At 50.3% G+C, this 21,881-nt stretch overlaps 9 protein-coding genes across 9 annotated transcripts; 6 read left to right on the top strand and 3 right to left on the bottom strand.

Annotated features, from left to right (window-relative positions):
• Positions 1–161: 161 nt before the first annotated feature.
• N7458_000777 (glutaminyl-peptide cyclotransferase family protein) lies at positions 162–1,367 on the top strand (the record flags this gene model as incomplete). The annotated part of the gene is made up of 1 exon (XM_056904171.1): positions 162–1,367. One exon carries the CDS (start codon positions 162–164, stop codon positions 1,365–1,367), a length of 1,206 nt encoding a protein of 401 aa, XP_056771938.1.
• Positions 1,368–1,654: 287 nt separating this feature from the next.
• N7458_000776 (YeeE/YedE family protein) lies at positions 1,655–2,725 on the bottom strand (the record flags this gene model as incomplete). Its single annotated transcript, XM_056904170.1, has 2 exons — positions 1,655–2,359; positions 2,438–2,725. The coding sequence occupies 2 exons, from the start codon at positions 2,723–2,725 to the stop codon at positions 1,655–1,657; spliced, it is 993 nt and encodes a 330-aa protein (XP_056771937.1).
• Positions 2,726–3,568: 843 nt separating this feature from the next.
• Positions 3,569–5,069, top strand: N7458_000775 (FAD-binding oxidoreductase; the record flags this gene model as incomplete). Its single annotated transcript, XM_056904169.1, has 2 exons — positions 3,569–3,827; positions 3,898–5,069. The coding sequence occupies 2 exons, from the start codon at positions 3,569–3,571 to the stop codon at positions 5,067–5,069; spliced, it is 1,431 nt and encodes a 476-aa protein (XP_056771936.1).
• A 442-nt stretch (positions 5,070–5,511) lies between these two features.
• On the top strand, positions 5,512–6,969 carry N7458_000774 (uncharacterized protein; the record flags this gene model as incomplete). Its single annotated transcript, XM_056904168.1, has 3 exons — positions 5,512–6,009; positions 6,076–6,273; positions 6,340–6,969. 3 exons carry the CDS (start codon positions 5,512–5,514, stop codon positions 6,967–6,969), a joined length of 1,326 nt encoding a protein of 441 aa, XP_056771935.1.
• A 1,459-nt stretch (positions 6,970–8,428) lies between these two features.
• On the top strand, positions 8,429–13,293 carry N7458_000773 (uncharacterized protein; the record flags this gene model as incomplete). Its single annotated transcript, XM_056904167.1, has 3 exons — positions 8,429–8,767; positions 8,840–11,425; positions 11,479–13,293. The coding sequence occupies 3 exons, from the start codon at positions 8,429–8,431 to the stop codon at positions 13,291–13,293; spliced, it is 4,740 nt and encodes a 1,579-aa protein (XP_056771934.1).
• A 747-nt stretch (positions 13,294–14,040) lies between these two features.
• Positions 14,041–16,144, top strand: N7458_000772 (aspartate--tRNA ligase MSD1; the record flags this gene model as incomplete). The annotated part of the gene is made up of 2 exons (XM_056904166.1): positions 14,041–14,230; positions 14,304–16,144. 2 exons carry the CDS (start codon positions 14,041–14,043, stop codon positions 16,142–16,144), a joined length of 2,031 nt encoding a protein of 676 aa, XP_056771933.1.
• A 220-nt stretch (positions 16,145–16,364) lies between these two features.
• On the bottom strand, positions 16,365–17,539 carry N7458_000771 (uncharacterized protein; the record flags this gene model as incomplete). Its single annotated transcript, XM_056904165.1, has 2 exons — positions 16,365–17,052; positions 17,115–17,539. The coding sequence occupies 2 exons, from the start codon at positions 17,537–17,539 to the stop codon at positions 16,365–16,367; spliced, it is 1,113 nt and encodes a 370-aa protein (XP_056771932.1).
• A 1,082-nt stretch (positions 17,540–18,621) lies between these two features.
• On the top strand, positions 18,622–19,705 carry N7458_000770 (uncharacterized protein; the record flags this gene model as incomplete). The annotated part of the gene is made up of 2 exons (XM_056904164.1): positions 18,622–19,532; positions 19,591–19,705. The coding sequence occupies 2 exons, from the start codon at positions 18,622–18,624 to the stop codon at positions 19,703–19,705; spliced, it is 1,026 nt and encodes a 341-aa protein (XP_056771931.1).
• A 265-nt stretch (positions 19,706–19,970) lies between these two features.
• Positions 19,971–21,763, bottom strand: N7458_000769 (uncharacterized protein; the record flags this gene model as incomplete). The annotated part of the gene is made up of 4 exons (XM_056904163.1): positions 19,971–20,871; positions 20,928–21,178; positions 21,234–21,697; positions 21,760–21,763. 4 exons carry the CDS (start codon positions 21,761–21,763, stop codon positions 19,971–19,973), a joined length of 1,620 nt encoding a protein of 539 aa, XP_056771930.1.
• Positions 21,764–21,881: the final 118 nt, after the last annotated feature.

Raw genomic sequence — 21,881 nt, 5'->3', positions numbered from 1 at the left:
CGCCTTGGGGAACCGCTTTGTTTCACGACAGGGACCGCTTTCTTTGACGATTACACTTATTCCTGAGGTCATACTCGGGCATGCCTAGCTGGCCTGGGTGTCAAGTGGATCATTAATGCGACTTGCAGAGTCATGAGCCGATAGTCACTCGCTACGACGCCATGTCTACGGCTTACTGCGACCTCCGCGGCCTTCGTGGCCACTTGCTCTATCTATGTCTCGGCTTACTACTGCTTGTGATCCCCGGAGAGGCTTACGAGAAACTTTCAGACGACACCCTGAAAGCACTTCCACGACCGAGTCAGGATTTCGACATTCACAGCGGTGCGCTATTCTCGCCGATCCTACAACCTCGCGTCCCTGGCACCGCTGGCCATACGGCGGTCCTCGAGCACTTTGCGGACTTCTTCAGGACAACATTGCCTGAATGGGAGATTGAATTCCAAAATTCCACCTCGAAAACCCCGGTGTCACACGGAAAGGATGTTCCTTTCATCAACTTTATCGCATACCGCGATCCACCAGAGGCTCCAAAGGGAGATGTTGGCCGATTGACATTGGTTGCCCATTATGATAGTAAATTGGAGCCGGAAGGGTTCATCGGAGCTATCGACAGTGCTGCGCCATGCGCGATGATCATGCACGCTATGCGCAGCATTGACTCTGCCTTGGAGAAGAAATGGGCGGCAATGAAAGATCAAGGCATGGATTTTGTGGAGGAACACCATGGAATCCAGGTCCTCTTCCTTGATGGAGAAGAGGCATTCAAGGAATGGTCCACTGAAGACTCATTATACGGTGCTCGCGCGCTCGCTGAAAACTGGGACACTCAGATGAACCCGGCTATGTCCACATTCAAGACGCCACTATCCTCGATATCCCTATTCGTTCTATTGGATCTTCTTGGTGCAAAGAATCCTAATATTCAATCATATTACCCCACAACTCACTGGGCGTATCAAGGCCTTGGTTCGCTCGAAAAACGTCTCCGAAGTCTTGGAAAATTGAAGTCCACGTCGACTGACCCGTGGTTTATTGATACACCAAAGGACTCACACCAAGTCATGGCATTCGGCGGGATCCAGGATGACCACCTACCCTTCCTGGCGAGAGGAGTGGAGATCCTTCATCTCATTGACTTTGCGCCCTTCAAGGGCTTCCCGTCAGTGTGGCATACAGTCGATGACGATGCCGAGCACCTGGATATGGATACAGTGAAAGACTGGAGCGTTTTAATGACTGCATTCGCTGCGGAGTGGATGGAGCTAGAAGGATTCCTTGATCACAAGGACAATGTGCGGCGTGAAGCGGGCCTGGATGAGTCGGAGGAGGAGGCTATCCGGCTGAACAAGAAGACCGAGTTGTAAGCTACTCCGCTCATATTTGTTTCCACTTGGTTTGTCTATACGATTTACTTGCACATATTGTATTCTATATACTCAATCCACTTTCAAGATCCCCCCACTCCTCGTGTTTATTCTGAATACATGGACCTGTCTCCAGCGTTGTGGACCCATGCTGATCTAGCTTTGCAAAACAGTGTATAAATTAGTCGTCAATTTCATACCGGACACAGCGCCATTGGGTGGCTTTCTATCATATATTTACAATGCATCCCTCTATGTGTTACAAATCCGTATCTCCCGCAATCCATCTAGAACAAATTCCCCAACATGTATCCGGTCATTGTCGCCAGTCCCCAGGTTGGCTGCAGGACCGAGCGCAGAATTCCCGGACCGGGACAGACTCCTTGGAGACCCCAAGCAATACCAAAGGCGACCGAACCAGCCACGAAGCGCCAGTCGATATCAGCCACGGTGGCCGTGGGCAGCCGCCATTTCTCAGCCAGCGTAGGCTTTGCGGGTTCATGCTCTTTCTCCGACGTCTGACCCGGCTTATGAGTCAAGAAAGTAATCAAGGACGGACCAATTCCGAACAGAATGATCAGGGCCAATGACGGATCCCAGCGAGAGGAGTCACTCAAGATGGCGAAGAAGCGCAGAACCTTGGCGGAGTCGGCCATACCGGAGATCAGCAGACCGAGACCAAACTCGAGTCCGGCAAGATAAGCAAAGAGAGTCCTGTGTTCCTTTGATCGTTGCAGCGCTTTCGGAACGATGATGAAGTTCGTGATGGTTGATAGAAACAGCGAACCAGCCATGAAGACCATCTCCGGTGACGATGGGTACACTGGCGTGTAGCAGGGGAGATCACCACAAGAGGGAATATTGGAGCCTCCCGAGACGACATTCGCTGTGATCAGGGCGGTCGTGAAGAAGAGGGCTGTTGAGATCAACGAGCGTGGCGAGAGGCGGGAAAGACCACAGAGCATATGGCCCGAAGTGCAGCCGCGGCCGTTCTAAAAGAGACAACGAGGTACTAGTCAGCTTTTCCTTCCATGTTCAAGTGTTTATTATACTGGATAGCAGCGTCCTACCTTTGTTCCCCAGCCTAGTAGGATGCCCACACCCACTGTTGCCACGGCGGAGGCCAAGGTCTGTGGAGCGGCAGGGTAGTTTGGGATCAACGACGGCGCCAGGAAGTACACTGGCAACACGCTGGAGATTATACCCGCGATAATTGGGACATTGTCTTGGGTTGGATTGAAGACTGATCCGGATAGGAGTGATGAGATGCCGAAGACTGCTCCGTTATGGACGAGTAGCCCAGACGAGCCCTGGAAGAGCAATAAAGCGCCGAGAGAGGTGTGTATGGGGGTGAACATTGTCTTGATGGGTGACGTTGAACTCTCGTGGCCGAATAAAGTTTATTCGACGGTTGATTGAACGATTGATGACGCACGCCGCGCAATTACAAAAGGGGGTGTTGCTTTGGCGAGATGTGTAGTTGATATACAGACCCAAGTGTCAACGGAGTATGATTGCCAAGAAGCCGATTAGTCCGAGAGCCCGCGCAAGGGTTCTCTTCGCGGATTGAGCAAATAGACTTTGCGTATTCGCAATTTCCTGAACAGAATTAAAAAGATTGCCGCATTCGGGGACCACATCCGCACGGGTTTGGTCCCCGAGCCCGATGCCTTTATACTCCCCGAAGGATGAGAAGTGGAGATTCTGGTAGGAAGGAGTTATTGGCGTAGAACAGATAACACGAGTCAAACAAAGGACAGTAAGGTTGATCAGTTGCAATCTCAATCTAATAAGCAGGAAGGCTTGTTTGTGATTCTTGTTATACTCCGTCAGGCGCCATGCGTGGTTGTGTTTCTGGCCAAGCCCCAGCGGAAGTCCGGGGAACTATACGAGCGAGACGAGTCCGCAGTACTTATCCAGACTCCGTATCCAGGGACCATGGACGATGCTCACAACAGTCAACAGTTAATTGACCCCAGTATCATCGCTAGTCCGTTAATTTGAGATCACCAATTTCCTGCTGGCCGGCACGTCTAAAATGGATTCTGAGGAGTTGTCGCATTCCTCGCGACTTCCGTTGTTGTGGCTGCCACCCTTCCTTCTACCTCACCTCAACTCTTCGCGTTCAGAGAAGCCTTCTCCCCGGAGAAACTAATCTGAATGCCATCAACGCCCTCGCGGCTACGGGGCGCGTGCTGAAGATGGGACAAGGTCAAAGTATCCCCGGTCACGACTGCCTACTCGCAGCAGTCGGTTACAACTCGAATCTCGTGGCTTTCCAAGGCGACGCCTTCTTTCACTTCCGGGCGCCACCGGTTTACAACCTAGACCATCCAGTGACTCCAATTGCGGTCACTTTTCCAGAGAACTCGGAGCAGATCGCCAGCATCGTTCAATGTGCCGCAAACAATGGTTACAAAGTCCAGCCGCGTAGTGGCGGTCATAGCTACGGCAACTACGGTATGTGATCCGTCACTGGCGAGTTCAACCAAGGCAATCTCACATCATCTGATCCATCATCATATACCAGGTCTGGGAGGAATTGATGGCGAAGTGGTCGTCGACTTGAAGAATCTTCAGGATTTCTCAATTGATCCCATTACGCAGATCGCCACCGTAGGTTCGGGGACCTTGCTTGGAGATCTTCACTCGCGACTTTACAACGCCGGTCACAGAGCTGTGGCACACGGCGCATGTCTCAATGTTGGCACGGGTGGCCACTTTACGATTGGCGGGCTTGGTACAATGTCACGACAATGGGGGATGGCTCTCGACCATATCAGAGAAGCTGAAGTGGTGCTTGCAAATGGAACCATCATCAATGCAGCACCCTCCCAGAATGCAGATGTTCTGTTCGCCATTAAGGGTGCCGCTGCGAGTTTTGGTATCGTCACCAAATTCAAGCTTCAGACTCATCCAGCACCCACACAAGCCGTGCAGTATTCATACACCCTCAACACAGGGACCACCGCAGAGAGAGCTCAGCTTTTCAAGGACTGGCAGCGGTTCATCTTTACCAAGAACCTTACCCGCCGAGTCTCGAGTGAGCTCGTTGTGTTCGAGTCCGGGATCCTGCTTTCGGGAACGTTCTTTGGGTCACGCGATGAGTGGAAGACCTTGGAAAGAGAGATGAACTTCCCGGCTGCGGATAAAGGAAGCATCATTGTGCTGACGGATTGGCTGGGTATGATTGCGAGTCAAGCCGAAGACCTCATCTTTCAGGTTGTCGGGGGTATCCCCTGTGCGTTCTATGCAAAGTCCATGTCTTTCACGGATACAATCCCGGACGGAAACATAGATTCCCTCTTTAAGTACCTCGACTCGACCACCAAGGGTACACCGGCCTGGTTCATCATCTTCGATCTGGAAGCAGGTGCCACTAACGACGTGCCCATGAATGCCACGGCTTACGCGCATCGCGAGACAATCATGTGGATGCAGTCCTACGCGGTCAGCCTCCTGGGGCCCGTCTCACAGACCACTAAGGGATTTCTGAATGAGATCAGCAATGTGGTCTCTGCCTCTCGTCCAGGTGCCTTCTACGGCGCGTATCCCGGCTATGTCGATCCCTTGCTCGAAAATGCCCAGCAAGCCTATTGGGGGTCGAATCTTCCGAGATTGCAGAACATCAAGGTTCAGATTGACCCGAATGATATTTTCCACAATCCACAAAGCGTTCAGATCCTCCCAGATCATCTTTGAGATGCATTGATAGAGAGGGTGTTTTGGGGCGACGATATGGTGGCACGCAAACGAATGACGTCAGCCGGCTTTTGCATCAATATTTGGCATTTTTTGGAGTTTTGCGCGTTTGCGGCCAATTTCTTAGTATTTGATACCCCACGGCATGAATAAAGAAAGGTGATTGATTCCTCAGAAATATGATTAGCACAACAAAGATATATTTTCTGCCCTTGCAGCTTCATAGTTAAGGTTATGTAACTAGCCTGGTAGCGCTTGAATGAGTAAGCTGCATCTCTCTCCCGACAAGACCTATCACCCCGTAGATTATAGTCATTGTTGGTTTGTTCCACCAGATACTTTATGAATATCTTCCAGTTTCACCACTTTGATTAAGCTTATTCCCTGGTATCATATCTTCTTCCACCATTGAATCTCCAGATGGACTCGGACTCTGTTCGAAATGAAACGTTCCTGGAGCACGGACAACGAGGCAGAGGAGCTTGCCTTCAACGCACACCCAGCAAGACGACTAACACCACCGCTTGTCTCGAGCTTAAAGACATCAGTCTCCCCACCACCAACGAGGAAAACTATCTCCAAAAAACACTCTCATGAGCTGGCCTCTATTGAAGCAGGAGAAGTCGAAGTCACAGATCACCTTGAGGTCATTTCAACCAAACTCAGCCAACACATTCGACCTCGGGATATCTCGCAACCAACACCACGCTTGACGATCCCTGAATACGTTGATTTGTATCGGCATAATAGCCATCCCACGGGTCGCCACTTTGTCATCCATCAGCATGACCATCCCATCGCCGGACCGCACTATGATCTTCGACTTCAATTCTCCGAAACGAGTTCTGTGTCGTGGTCTATTATGTATGGCCTGCCTGGGGATCCGAATAGTGAGAAGTTGAACAGGAATGCAACCGAGACTCGGGTTCATTGTCTTTGGGTATGATGGTCGCCTCGTCCTCTGGATATATATGGGGGAAATTTATAAATGCTGATGTGGAGGTAGAATCATCTTATGGAGACTGCGTCATCCAGGACCGGGAGCTTGATTATTTGGGATACTGGAGAGTATGAAGTTTTGCCTTATATGAAAGATGTTTCGTGCCCACAGACCGATGAGTCGAGATCGGATTCTTCTGATGCGGAAGATTCACATCGAGAATCGATCTCAGATAGTGCGAAACTACAAGAGGCTTTTAAAAATGTGAGTTCAGACAACAACTATATGCGCTCGCGTTGATATCAAGTTCGCTAATATGGGGATTTATAGCGCAAAATCCGACTTCGCCTTCATGGTACCCGTCTACCGACGGGGTATACCCTACTCTTGCGCATGGACAAGACAACAGACTATGCGCGTCCAGCACAAAAAGGCCCAAAACGCAGGAGGCGTGCTTTACAATCAACTACAAAACCACCCCCGCCACCACCGTCTACCTCCAGTTCAGGCTCCCCATCACCCCCGCCACCAGACAAATTACAAAACCAAGAAATTACCGATGACCAGCAACTACCAGCGCAAGAGTCCAAATCCGAATCCGATCATGCAAATCATTCCGACAATGATACCGATTATCAGATCCGGAAAAATAATGCATACCCCGGATCTACGAACACGATCGGCTCCATTCACCAACGGAGATGGTATCTCAGCCTGGATCGCGAGAGTTCTGGATTTGAACCTAGAAGAGTGTCTACTGGAGATGGGGGGTTGAAAAGAATCTGGGTTCGATGCAGTGATGGCTCGGCTGGAGGGGTGAGGGGATTCGAACCGTTTTATGTGCGTGGACCTGGTGTTGAGCGGAGTGTTGTTACTGGTCGTTTGGGGGAGGAGGTTCTTGCGGATGAAGGGGTGCAAGGGTTTGTGGCGAGGAAAGGGTGGAGGGCTGTTTTGCGGTAGAGTTATGGTTATTTGCAATTTGTGTTATCTGATGATAGGTAGATCATGATTTTGCGTCTGTAGGTAACGGGTCAACGTTCACAGGGATGAACGAAGACAGTCATCCCTGTAGTCCGCCGTAACTAGATGACTAGTTATTAGACACGCGAGATAAGCAGAAAACGACCCAAATAAACGAGGGCCTTCAGCCCCAGCTTTGGCCCCCGCAGATTATCATGGAATATAGTTAGTTATTCTTGAGAAGCATGACTCACTATTATTACTGGATGCTAACTAACTAACTAATATTAGCCAGAGCCCACACGTAAGCTCAAGTAGTCCTGTCAGCATGACCTGAAGCAGGTCGGTGGCCTGCCAAACAAGGCCGACCGAACAAACTACAACCATTCCCACAATGATAACCTCAGGATATTCCTCTATCATGATTTCCACTCTCGATTCTTCAATAGCTCCTCCCGAGTTCTTCACCTCCACTCTTCCACACCGATCCTCTGCATTGTACCTCGATCGAGCTCCACCCAGCCACAGTTGCCTCGCAAGCTTCACGACAGATATGTACAAATATGCACACTATGGTTCCACACCACCCCCACTCAAGTACTAGACCAGGCCTAGCCTCCCAAGCATGGGCGCGCCACTCGAGTCTTGAACACGGCTTTCCCGCCATTCCCCTCCTCACGGACTCGCCCAAAACGGTTCCCGCCTATCGGGGCCCCGACTGGGTTAAGATGCGACAGTATGCAGCCCACTGGACCCCGTGAGTCATCATCACTCATTTTGCCTGCCAATGGCGACTGTCTCCGGAGGACTACTTCGTAGGTACTGCTCTCTACACCGATCATTCGACTGCCGTTCGACTTCCTAGACCGCCGGGTGGCTGGACGCCGCGCGCGATTGCCCCTAGCAAAGGGAGAAATGTGCTGGGAGCTGCATTGACGCAGTATCGTTTATGGATTGGAGCTATAATCATGTGTCACCGAATATTGGGGAACCAAACTCGAGTACCTCTCATCGAATTTTCAAGATCTGGCAAAATACGAGCCCTGCAAAATCGGGGGGTTGACTCACGATTTCGCCATAGCAAATCAGCAAATCAACAAATCAGCTTTTATCATCAACTGCGAGTAGCAGCTTGCGAACCAGGGGGGGAGGGGCGAAACGCCTTTCCCCGCTCTGCGCGTGTGGATGTGACCTTGCGCTTTGCACTTAACTTGTTCAGAAGTAAATGTCGATGACCAGGACCCGCTCCAGAGGACTTGACTTAACGCCTCCATTATTCTGGGACTCGAAGGATGACTGACCACCGAGGACCGTGATAAGGTGGGAAGCACGTACTACCTATTATTATATATTATAATTATTATTATTATGCTCGAATGATCCACCCCCTTCTGTTCCTCTTCCTTTCTTCTGTTTTTCGCTCTCTTCTCATCCCCTCTCGTACGCGGTGACATGAGGAATGCCTCTTAACGTGCAGGTTGCGTCTCTAGTGGCCGGGGTCGTCGCTGTGTTCCTAGCGGGCCTGGATAGTATCCCTGCTGTCAAAAGTATCACCGATCGGATCGCACGTAGATCCTCGCTCCAGGATGAGACCAGTTTCGCCAAAACCGCCTATCGCGATGAGGACGGGGAGGCTTCGCCGGAATCGCTGAAGGTATTTTCAGATCGGTGGCAACGAGTCGCGATTGCGGTTTTCTCCGGCAGTGGATTCGTCGTTACGCTCGCTTTGGCCGTTCTCACCACGTTAAACTATGAGACCGACTATTTGATTCTGGCCTGGCTTCAACTGGGGATTTGGGTATGTGCAAGAGACTGTGCTGAGATCTCTTCAATCTCGGTAAAATTTGATTGACTGGGAATCACTTTTTAGGCCTTCCTTTCTGTTCAAGCTATTGCGTTCTTCACCGAACCTCGCCCAACGAGTCGATTCGTGCTGGGTCAATTTGCTTTCGGTGGCAGTTTGACTGCCCTTGCCGTTACTGGTATTCAGATCCGACTGGCATGGGACTCTCAAAATGTCATGCTTCGCGAGCAGCCATGGATCACTCTGGTCGCAGCCCAGCTTGCCACTGCGCTTCTGCGTGCACTATTCACCATTCTTCTGCCACGCCGGCCTGACGTCTTCTTCGAAGGTAAAATCGTTGACCGGGAGCTTACAGTATCGGCCTTTGGCCGTTATACGTTTTCCTGGGCTGGAAACATTCTCGGCTATGCTGTCAAGCACCGGACGCTCGCACTTAGCGACCTCCCAAAGCTCCGGTCGGCAAAGCGTGCAGAAAGCCTTCGCGCGCATTTTGAACATGCCAAAGGATCGCGCAAGATTTGGAAGGCTCTCGTCTACGCGCACTGGGATTCGCTGCTGTTTCAACTTTTCCTGACCATGGTTATCAGCATCCTGAGCTTCGGACCTCAGATGGCTCTCTATAACATCCTTAGTTCACTGGAGACTCGTGGAACAGACTTATTCAATCCGCTTCAAATGGCACTTTGGGTTCTTGCACTTGGTGGCTTAATGTTGCTTCATTCGACTTTCGAGGCGTGGCTGTTCTGGGCTGTCTGCTCTAAGCTCTTTGTCCCGATATATGCAGAACTGTCAGCTGTCGTTTTTGCCAAGTCTATGCGCCGCAAAGACGCCAAGAATACGAAAAAGTCCAAAAACAAGGACGAGCAAAAGGAACCCGCCAAAGCGGTGCTTAAGGAACAGGATGGTGATGAGGAGGAAGACGACGAAGCTTCGCTCAAAAAGAGCCGACAAAGCATTATTAACCTTGCAGCAGTGGATGCGAGACGTATCTCGGATTTTACTTCTTACGCTTACCTGATTCCATTTGCCAGTCTGAAAGTGATTATCGGCTGCAGCTTTTTGGTCAAAATCCTTGGGTGGCGGAGTGCTCTGGCTGGAATTGCCGTGTCACTGCTCGTCACCCCGCTAAACATATTCGCAGCGAAGAAATATACCGGCTCACAAGATAAGCTCATGAAGCTTCGAGACCAGAAAATGGCTATCGTCACAGAGGTCCTTCAAGGAATTCGTCAAATCAAGTTTTCCGCCTTGGAAGCGGAATGGCAAAAGAAGATTGGCCAAGCTCGAGACGCAGAGCTGGGAGCCTTGTGGATCTCGTTCCTTTATGATATCGTTCTTTTGGGTATCTGGATCCTTGGGCCCATCGGCCTTTCTGCTATCTCCCTCGCTGTTTATGCGTTGCTCAATGGCGGGCTAACTGCCTCTGTTGCATTCACTGCAATGGCCGTCTTTGGTGCCTTGGAGATGTCTCTAGCTATTTTGCCCGAGATCATTTCCAACGGCCTGGAGGCCAAGGTCAGCGCGGACCGTATTGATGTGTACATGGACTCAGCGGAGAAGATTGTCAACACCGTGGATTCTGACAGCATTTCCTTCGAAGATGTCTCTGTGGGTTGGCCGGTAGACAAGGCAGAAGACGAAGAGGAGGATGAAGATCGTTTCCTCCTGCGGGAGCTGAATCTCGCTCTCCCTAAGAAGGGCCTCAGTGTAATTTCCGGACGGACTGGTTCTGGAAAAAGTCTGCTTCTCGCGTCCATTCTGGGTGAATGTGATGTCATCCAGGGAACCATCAGAGTTCCTGTTCCACCTCCTATCAAAGAACGCTTCGACCACCTGGCCACCAGCGCGAATTGGATTATCGACTCGGCTATTGCATATGTTGCGCAAATTCCATGGATTGAGAATGCTACCATCAAAGATAATATCCTATTTGGCTTGCCTTACAATGAGGAGCGTTATCAGAAGACCCTCTTCGCATGCGCCTTGCAGAAGGATCTGGAGATGATGCCTGATGGTGAACTAACGGATATCGGCGCAAACGGCGTCAACCTGAGTGGTGGCCAGCGGTGGCGAGTATCATTTGCTCGTGCATTGTACTCGAGGGCGGGCATACTCGTGATGGATGATATCTTTAGTGCCTTGGATGCCCACACTGGCCGCCACGTTTTTGAGCATGCTCTAACAGGCGAGCTTGGCCAGGGCCGGACTCGAGTCCTTGTTACTCACCACGTTGCACTGTGTCTCCCGAAGACCGATTATTCCGTGCTTCTAGAAAACGGATGCGTCAAGTACGCGGGAACCGTCGAGGATCTCCGAAAGGAAAACCACTTGAATGATATTCTCCAGGAAGAGAGTGAAGCGACGGAGGTAGATCAAAATGCACCAACCGAGGAGGAGGCAGCCCTTAACCCTGAGGAGACCACTCTCCAGAAAGTCATCTCAAACACATCCCGTCGGCGACCAAGTCACTCACAGAATGAGACTACAGCGAAGGCTGCACCACCTAAGAAGTTCATCGAGGACGAGCAGCGAGAAGTTGGCTCTGTCCGGCTCTCGGTTTACGCGAGTTACTTTTCGATGGGTGGTCATATCGTTCTCTGGCTGATCACGATACTTGTGTATTTAAGTTATTCCAGCCTGATGATCGGACGGGTAAGTCTGGAACCAACTCCACTCGAGAATTATTCTCTAACGGTTTACGATAGTCTTGGTGGATCAATGTCTGGACCAGGTCATCGTCCAGCACTCAGGTCCATCCAGAACAATTTTCTGCCCTGCTGCAACATAGCATGTCTACGCAGTCAGCTGAAGAGGAAGATAATCTGCAGTGGTGCCTTGGCATTTATGTCGGAATCTCCGTTCTCGCTTGCATGATCGGCACGGCCCGTTTCTATTTCATCCTCTCAGCAAGCGTCCGCGCCTCTAGAAATCTATTCAACCGCCTCACATATGCCATCCTACGTGCACCACTGCGGTGGTTGGATACAGTTCCCCTTGGGCGTATCCTCAACCGATTTACATCCGATTTCCACATGATCGACTCTCGTATCGGCTATGAGATGGGCTTTTTCTGCTCCCAGGTATTGGAAGTGTGCGGTATCTTGGTTGCCGGAGTGCTCGTCTCTCCTTTAGTACTGGTTCTAGCGGGAATCCTGTTTGTGATTTGCATGAAGCTTTCCATGACCTACTTGGCAGGTGCACGAGAAATCAAGCGCTTGGAGAGTACTGCGAAGAGTCCCGTGTTCGAACAATTCGGATCCAGCCTGGCTGGTTTGGTCACGATTCGCGCTTTCAGTAAGAGTGAAACTTTTATCGAGGTCATCTACAGCAAGATCAATGCTCATGCCCAAGCATGGTGGACGATGTGGCTTTTCAACAGATGGCTTGGTATTCGTATGAATCTTGTTGGCGCGGTGTTCTCGACTATGACGGCTGCTCTGGTGGTTTCTCTGCCTGGAATTTCGGCTTCGCTTGCTGGATTTGCGCTCAGCTTTGCGCTTCAGTGTAATACTGCGATTGCTTTTACTCTTCGACAGTATGCTAACATCGAACTCAACATGAATGCTACCGAGCGTGTCATTGAGTATTCGAAGATCGAGCTTGAGAACCAGGGAGGCGTTGATGCACCCGCTGCTTGGCCCACAGAGGGTCGTTTGGAGGTCAATGACCTTGTGGTTGGATACGCACCAGACCTGCCGCCAGTTCTCAAGGGACTCACCTTCACAGTTGAGAAGAACCAGCGTGTTGGTGTGGTCGGTCGTACTGGCGCGGGCAAGTCGTCATTGACTCTGGCTCTCTTCCGATTCCTGGAAGCCCGCCAGGGTCAGATTCTCATCGATGGCCTTGATGTATCAAAGATCACGCTCCACGATCTCCGGAGTCGTCTTGCCATCATTCCGCAAGATCCTGTCCTCTTCTCTGGTACCGTCCGGTCCAACCTCGATCCCTTCGACGAGTACAATAACACCGAGCTGAAGGACGCGTTGGCCCGCGTGCACCTAATCTCCAGCCCCGTCGAGGACGATGAGGCAACCCTGACCTCCCAAGCTGCGACGCCGCCGCAGTCTACTGTTAATGGTGCAACCACGCCTGATACAGCGACCGCACAGCAGGCTAACACAAACGTATTCACGTCCCTGTCCGCTCCCATCTCAGAGGGCGGTCTCAATCTCTCCCAGGGGCAACGGCAGCTCCTTTGTCTCGCCCGTGCCATCGTCTCTCGGCCCAAGCTCATGGTGTTGGACGAGGCCACTTCTGCAGTGGACATGGAGACCGACGCGTTGATCCAGCAGTCCATCCGCGCGGAATTCGGTCGTAACGCGACAACACTGCTCGTTATTGCCCATCGTCTCAGCACTATTGCTGACTTTGATCGTATCCTGGTTATGGATGCAGGCAAGGCGGTCGAATTTGGACCTCCAAAGGATCTGATGGGGATTGAGAATGGCGTGTTCAAAAATTTGGTGGACAACAGCGGCGAGAAGGCTGTTTTGGAGAAAATGATTTTCGGTGAGCAGTAAAAGCTTGGATTTTCTTCGTTTTCTTTTGCGAGTTCATATATTTTCTTGTTCAAATTGTATAGAAAGCATACAAAGTGTGATTATATCGCGAGACGCGGGAAAGCTACTGGGGAGGAACTAAAGATTGCGTGGGACGTTGGGTTACATTGGGAATGACATAAATTGAATCGAGTATCGGAAACGAGATCATTTTCTAAGTATAGAACTATGTTCATAGAGAAAGAGAGAGGTGCGTGTCATCACGGTATGGAGAGTCTGCAGACCGGCCCAGTCCCATTCCACGACCCAACTCCCATCCTCGGATTATCACAAAGCCCACGGTCCAGCCAGTGGGAAACTCCTTCAAGTTGAAAATGGGTCAGAGATGCCTTCATCGCGTCCGTAATTTAACAAGGTTGGTGTGCCGAACGCATAGTTCATTCTCCCTCCATCCCGAGTCAAGCAGCCCTTAAGCCCCCAAAAGAGGGAGAGCCACAAGTCTCAGGGAGGAGAGATTAATCATAAAGAACACACTAGGCTTTCATCATCTGGGAGAGCAGTCAGTAAACCAGATCTTGGGGGGAGAAATGCCGCAGCAGAGCAGGTAGACTCACAAGTATAAAACTTGGAAGGATGAAGAAGAGAAGAAAAAAGTGCGGAAAGATTCGCGCTATTAAAAGGCCCGCGCTAGTCTCGTTTGGGTGGGCGGAACCCGCTACTTTTTTGGGGTCGAGCGAGCGGCCCAGCTTGGAGAGTTCCTTGCCAATCATGATACGCACTCCGGGCGTGCAATTGCCTTTACGGCTTCGATCGAGTTTTCTGAGCTCCAGATTGTTATCTGCGAGGCCATGGCAGCAACAGGTCCCAGTGGGCAGGCGGTTTCATCACCCTGCATGCCTCCGTGAGCAAGATGCTCCCGCCGAGCTCCCCAGCTTCCTGGAGGCATACAAGAAAGCCGGTAAGTGGCTTGAGAACAGTGAGCTGATAAATAGGCGAATCTAATTGCTAATATAGCTTGTTTTCTTCTCTAGTGGAATTCCCTCCTGCCACCCATGACTTCGAAACCTTCCTCTCACAGGCCGAGCCCAACACCGAAGTCGTTTTACATGGCTACCTCGGCCAGCGCGCAGATCTCTCGAAGAAGCTGTCCTTCGTGCGTCTCACCGATCCGACCATGAAGCACAGCCTGCAAGTAGTCGGCTTCGCCAAGAATGACGCATTTGAAAAGCTCAAGTCTATCAATGCCAACAGCCCCGTCGCTGTGCGAGGAACAGTTCAACAAAAGAAAAAGAAGGCCTCTGAGGGTGAGAGTAAACCAGAGGACGCCTGGGAGTTGGCATTGGAGGATATTCATTTGCTCAATGACTTTCCCAAGGATATCATCATGACGCCGGAGACGGTATTTGCGCCGGAGCAGCGATACCTCCAACTTCGGTCCGATGCCGAGCTCCGTGAAGCGCTGCGGTTCCGCGCGGCGGTTCGGAATGCCTGCAAGAAGGAGCTGGAAGAGAAGAATCAGCCGGCATTTGTTGAGATTGAGACTCCTCTGCTGTTCAAGTCGACGCCTGAGGGTGCGCGTGAATTCTTGGTGCCGACTCGTCGGCCGGGGCTGGCGTATGCTTTGCCCCAGAGCCCGCAGCAGTACAAGCAGATCCTCATGGCCAGTGGCTTGCCCCGTTATTATCAATTTGCGCGTTGCTTCCGGGACGAAGATCTTCGTGCGGACAGGCAGCCGGAGTTTACCCAGCTGGACCTGGAAATGTCCTTTGCTACTGGCGACGATGTGATGCGCACCGTAGAGGGAGTCATCCGTCGACTGTGGTCTACTTTGATGAAAGACCCGGCGCCCGAAGGCCCCTTCCGTCGTGTCCCATACCAGGAAGTTATGGCGAAGTACGGCTCTGACAAGCCTGACACGAGATACGGCATGGAAATCATGCGGCTGGACCATCTACTGCCCGTTGATCTGGTTATGAAGATTTCACCGCTCACGGATCCTATTGTTGAGGCTTTCAAACTTGAGAACGCCAATAATGACCCGGCAGAGACGCTCAAGTTCATTACAGAGTTCCTCGATTCGCCTGCTGGTGCTCCATTCAATAGTAACCCCGATGGCGGCCCTGGTGTCTTCGTGTTTAACGGGAAGCAGCCACTTTCTGGTCTGCAGCCCTTTGGTTTCGAGGCTGCCGAGCAGGTTGAAGAGCTTCTCGACCCGGATCACGGCGACCTGATTATCCTTCAAGCTCGCCCTCATGCCCCTTTTGCAGGAGGGTCGACCCCAATTGGTGATCTCCGTCGGGCCTTACACTCCCATGCCGTCTCCACTGGCTTCAAGGACGCGCCATCTGGCTTCGATTTCATGTGGGTTGTCGACTTCCCACTCTTCTCCCCATCCTCCGAGTCGGAACCCGGCCAGGGCGGCGCTGCAGGCATCTCCTCCACCCACCACCCGTTCACAGCACCCAAGACCGCTGCCGACGTCGAACTGCTCCTCACCGACCCTACCAAAGCTGTGGCGGATCACTACGATCTCGTCGTGAACGGCGTCGAGCTCGGTGGCGGTAGTCGCCGTATCCATGACGCTGCGGTGCAGGAGTTTATCTTCCGCAACATCCTCAAAATGCCAGCTGAACGCCTCGCAGACTTTTCACATCTCCTCGATGCTCTTCGCGCAGGCTGTCCACCACATGCAGGTCTAGCACTAGGCTTTGATCGACTAGTTGCCGTCATGCTGGGCAAGGAGTCTGTGCGGGATGTCATTGCTTTCCCGAAGACTGGCAAGGGTGGTGATGATGCTATGGTGCGTGCGCCAAGTCCTATGACCGAAGCATCGTTAGAAACGTATCATTTGCAGCTGAGGAAGGGAGAGTAGTGTTCAAATGGTGGAAAATATGTACTGTACTATATAACTTGTGTATAAATAGAATAAGATACCCAGTCCCCAATCTCCTTTCAATACATGCAAGTGATGAACAGAGATATGTACTCTATGATGATTATACTCAGTCGCACCCTGAGTTTTGATGAAAGAGAAATCAGATTATGAATACGAGAAGGGCTTCTGCTTTGCTGGTACTTATTGCGGAATTCAACTAATCGATCTCGCAGCTTAGGGCCCATGCAGTGCTGAATACTTTTTGCCCAGGCTTGTCGTGCAACATGTCAATCCACAGGAACCGTTTCAGATGATCGCGCATGTCCTCCCACTCGGAAATTCGGCAGCGCTTCATTTGGTCTCGCAACAAAGGCATAAGCCAAGAGTTATCAGTCGGGGTGAACACTGAGATCGCCCCAACGGTAAGCAACCATAAACCCGTCAGCGCCGGAATTGTCGAGAACTCGATGGTTTGCAGACATTCCCCATACTTCTGAGGGAAGCTTATCTGTGGAGGCTTCATATTCTTATAAAGAAGGAATGTATGTGATGAAAAGGCGAGCAGACCAAGGCGGATAGCTTCATTTGGAGAATTTGGATCAAAGTCTTTCATGCCAAGCAGACGGTACATGACTGAAGCCATGGCATTTAGCAAGATTTCTTTTGGGAGACGGCGATTCCGTTTTGTTGCGGAGTTTATTGTTGAGCAAAATTCTCTCATCACATCACAAGTATGTCGGAGATCTGCATCGATATTCCACTCGGGGATCAAGGATTCAGTGTCAGGTATATCCGGCGATTCAGCGGTACCAGAAACCAGTTCATAAGGGATCATGGGTTCTGAAGATGGATCTTTGAAGAAGAATGGCTCTGTGTTATTAAACAAGGCAATCCCTAGGTCGCACCTTGAGAAATGTTAGATTCATACGAGCAACGACCATATATGGGTGATGTTGTGGGATCTTACTTCAATATTTCCATGATAAGCTTTGTGTTATAGCTGAACCCACCTAAACCGCCTCTCAGATCGACAATCTTACGCAAACCCTCCATGTGATGCTTTGCAGTATCATAATCGCTAGAAAGATGAGCATGCATTGCTAAGGACAAGATGACAAGGACTGTGGAATCAGAGAACTTGATCTGTTCTCCTTCGTTGGAGAGTCTCTCTCGAAGTTGTTTCAATGCTTCTGAATGATGCACAATACCTCGTTGAGCCATCTCTGCAGTCTCTCTAGGCGATGCTTTGTTGAAGAAAGCCTGGCATGAGAAAGCCACAGCGTGCAGGTATGTGGCATCATAAGTCATCAGGTCAAAGTAAAATGTGTCGACCTTGTCTTTTCGATGAAACTCGATGCAAGGCTCCAATGGGTACATGACTTTCTTTGCCATCAAGGAGACTGTAATTCAGTTTTGGTCAGAATCGAGGTACATGCGCAGAGATGGCCAGTAACTTGCATTTTAGAATATCTCGCATCAACTGTGGTGCCACGGGAGCAGCGAATCGAGTGAAAGATAGTTCGTCGCCGACTTTATTAGGTATTGCAGGATAGTTCATCTTGACCACTAGATCAGGAGATTCCGCTAGCCCTCTCTGGAATTTTATATGAGGTTCAATTGTCGAGGCAGGTCGGACATTCCGGGCTTTGCCGCGGTTTTTCCCAAGCATGACATATTTTCTGATCTGTTTCCTCTTATTTGCCTCGGGCTTGTTCAGGCCATCTATGAACAAGAGAGGTTTCCCCGCCACTTCGCGATATGTTAGCCTGGGAGGGCCATATACTCGTAAACTCGCTAAGATAATTCGTAAGGCGCTACATTTCAAGCCGAGACTTACCGGATCCAATAGTCCCAGGCATTTTTCTCGGCTTTCCGGCTCATTAGAGGTATGAGTGGTGTCAAGATTGATTTGTATGAGCTACCATTATGGTGATTAGTAGAGAGTATTGGTGATCCCCAAGATTTTAGGAGGTTCGCCGCATGAGCGAGCCGTTCCTCCGCTAAGTCCGAACCCGAAGCCTTCTCCCAGCTTTGGTTCGAAGCCGGGGCTAATGCAACAGATTGACTTCCTATTATGGTAAAGCGCATGAAAGTATCACATAACTGGCTTATCTCCAGATCTAAGTGGGTCCGTTCACGAATCTCCATCCAAGCCTCAGCCAAGGCGACATCATGGACTTCGGTTAAAATTGGCCGAGACTGCGATTTTCTTGGAGATGAAGAGATAATTTTGTTCTGCGATATAGTGGACCTGAGTATTTGTTATTTCTATTGGCTGACCTAGAATATCTCTTACCTCAGGTAGTTTCTTAACTCCGTTATAGACGTCACGTCCTAGCGAAGCAAAGATATATAATCGCGAACCATGCCCACTGCTGTTCATGTGAAAGATCACACACGTTCCTCCCAGATACCTGGCTTCTCGTTCAAGATTTGACTGGACTCCGGGTTTAAGTCGATATCCCACTCTTACAATGCCTTCATCTAAAGAGTTGCCGCCTTCAACGGCTCCCTTCTTCCCCAATCAGTTCATTAAGAATCAATTCTGTTCCAAGCCTCAGTATCCTCCCAAAGACACCGATCTGTCCGGCAAGGTTGCTATTGTTACAGGCTCAAATACTGGGTTGGGGTTTGAATGCGCGAGACAGCTTCTCTCCTTCAAAATTTCTCGATTGATTCTTGCCGTCCGCACTGCATCCAAAGGTGAAGATGCGGCGATCAAGCTGCGAAAACAGTATCCCAATGCCATAATAGAAGTATGGCTGTTGGATATGAGCTCATACGAGTCCGTCCAAGCCTTTGCAACAAGGGCCGAGAAAGAGCTTTCTCGACTGGATATTGCCATCTTGAATGCCGGCATCACTGGGTCGAAATTCAAGATCGTTCCCAGCACTGGGCATGAGGAGGCCTTGCAGGTCAATTACTTGTCAACGATTCTCCTCGCCATCCTCCTGCTCCCAGTTCTGAAAGCAAAGTCACCGGCTGGCGTACCTGGACGATTGACAATTGTCACGAGCATGCTCTCAATTACAGCGAAGTTCGCCAACAAGAACGCCAACCCACTATTGCCTTCGTTCGATGACCAGAAAAACTTCGATTTCATGGACAATTATCCAAAGACGAAATTATTGGGACAACTGTTCCTCTGGAAGTTGACGGACCTGGTTTCAAGTGATGACGTTATCGTCAACATGGTGGAGCCTGGCTATACTAAAGGCACCGAGCTCCAGCGAGACGCGCCTGTTGCCGTGAAAGCGACTCTGTATCTGCTGCAAGCTGTGTCAGCAAGAGATGTCAAGCTAGCTGTGTCGACGTATCTTGACGCTGCTATTATCAAGGGAAAGGACTCACACGGAGGCATTCTGATGAATTGGGAGATAGCGCCGTAAGCCTCTTGAAATCTTTTCACCCCTTTTAGGGCTATTACTAATTTTAGAAACCAGGTATGCTCCTTTTGAGTACACAAAAGAGGGGCGAGAGGTTATGGGGCGACTTTGGGAGGAGACCATCAAGGAGCTTGGCCCAATGGGTGTGAGTGAAGTTCTAAAGTCACTGTGAGAATGTCGACATGGGATGCAGCGCGTCAGAAAACGAAGGTGTCATGGTGCATTGTCCGTTTGATTGGTTTTAAGTTGGCTATTAATTACATGAATATCTCATCAAGGCATCCACCAAGAAGCAAGGGCGATTATTACAAAGATTTTCTCATCAAGGCATCCACCAAGAAGCAAGGGCGATTATTACAAAGATTTTGACCAAGAGAGCACCGGTAAGCCTGTAAATGAGTAAGCCTTTCGTTGTTTACCTCCAGTGATAGGGCCACTCACCAGTTACTCTTTCCCTCCTGAACGACATATCCCAAAATCACCATCGAGATAAACAATGTAGTGATGGTGAATGCATCAAATTGCAGTGTCATATCATCTATACCCATGCACCAAGCAACTAGTACGGTAAGCGGGACTACCATCAAGGCATTCTGCATGCAGCGGCCCAGACTCAACGCTATAGCGAGATCCATGTTATCATGAAGGGCACATTTAATTGCGCCCGTATCGAGGGAGATGATAGGTAGAATGACCAGACCCACAAACGAGGACGAGACAGATCTCTCCGTTAGACTCTGTACACTGTCCGTCGCAAACTCCGTGTTGATAGCGACAAGAGCGGTTGCTGCTAAGATGGTTATGATGGCGACAGGAACCGTGAGTCTTGGCTCCGAATCTGCCACATCCTCATCATCCGTGGGTAGTGGAGGAGAGATTCTCTCTATGTTTCCTGAGGTCCTCGAGTCCCCTTGTGCTCGATTGAGGCCGCGAAGATTTCTCTCTTTCCTGCGATCCTGACTCATGCTATTCTGATACAATACCTCAACTGGCTTGTGAGTTTTCAGATCGTACAAAAGCCATAGACCATAGGAAATCATAATGACAACAGCCGTGCCACGTGATTGGGCCAGAATGCCTGCTTGGTCTATATTGGAAAGATAATGAGAAGCGGTTGGAACGACCAGGGACAAAATTGCCAGAAATAAAAGCATGGTGATAGTCTGTGTCAGGTTTTTGTCATACTCTTGGTCACGGTACCTAATACCGCCAATGAGAAAGCTTAGTCCCGTCAACAATATGAGGTTCGTCAATATAGTTCCGAGCAGGGAAACACGGAGCACGTCGAACTGTCCGTTATTCAACAATAAGACGGATTGGATCAGCTGGACGGCATTTCTGGTCTAATTAGCACTGGCTTCACTGAAACACTGCCGGCATGGACTAGTACACACCCAAAAGTACAGCTTATCAAACCCATCAGGACTGAGCTTTCTTCCAGATGGGCTTCCAACTCGTCGATCGCTAATCCTAGAATCCTGGAGGATGGAACGATTGCAACGAAGTTGACAAAGAACACGGCAATACGTGATGTAGGCATGTAGTTGATCACAATTCCCGCTGGAGCAGTGAGAAGAAGCAAGTTCAAGTAATCGTCCAGGAACAGATACGCAATTTGGCACGACAGCGACAGGCCCTCGGATGTCTTGAATCATAACTGGTGAGCACTCACCTCACTTAATAAAATATCGTGAACATACCAGACTAAGCCTATTGAAAATAAGCCCCAGACCATCTATGAGTGCCCGAATGACACTTCCTAACCCTCTTCGCCTGCGCCTGGCCGAGGTGATTGCATGGTCCAGCTGCAGATCCTCGGGAGCGATTTGAAGGGCTGCTGTGGGTCGAAATTTAGATGACGACTGCTCGGAGGTATGTGAAGGTGTATGCGCAAGTTCAGGTCGCTCCACGATAATCTCTGGCGCAGGAGAAGGTCGCTCCACGAAAAACTCTGGCGCAGGAGGAGGTCGCTGTGACTGTATCTCGTACGACCTGGCGGGCACCTCATAAATTCGGTCCACATTCTGGATTGGTTCCTCCAGATGGTAGGAAGAGTCCGGTCTCATGGAACTCCTGTGCGTAGCCTTGAACCGATTGTACCGAGACGACATTTGGCCATGCTGGCCGTTCCATGCCAGGTCTCTCGCCCGGCGGCGAACATTGTCTGGACCATATCAACTCAGAAAATTGTAAACAAGGTACCGGCAACGCGTGAGATCCACATACGCATGTTTGACCCACAAACTCAGTAGTTTTCGGGTTGAATAGGATGAATGAAAGATTCGAAGACAGACAAGAACACGAGGTCTGAGGACAGAGCCTTGTGAAAAGCTTATGGAGCTGAGCCG

This window comes from Penicillium daleae (genome assembly GCF_028827525.1).
Source record: "Penicillium daleae strain IBT 16125 chromosome Unknown utg000001l_segment0_segment0, whole genome shotgun sequence".
NCBI classification, from domain to species: domain Eukaryota; kingdom Fungi; phylum Ascomycota; class Eurotiomycetes; order Eurotiales; family Aspergillaceae; genus Penicillium; species Penicillium daleae.
This window is presented reverse-complemented; position numbering and strand designations above follow the sequence as displayed.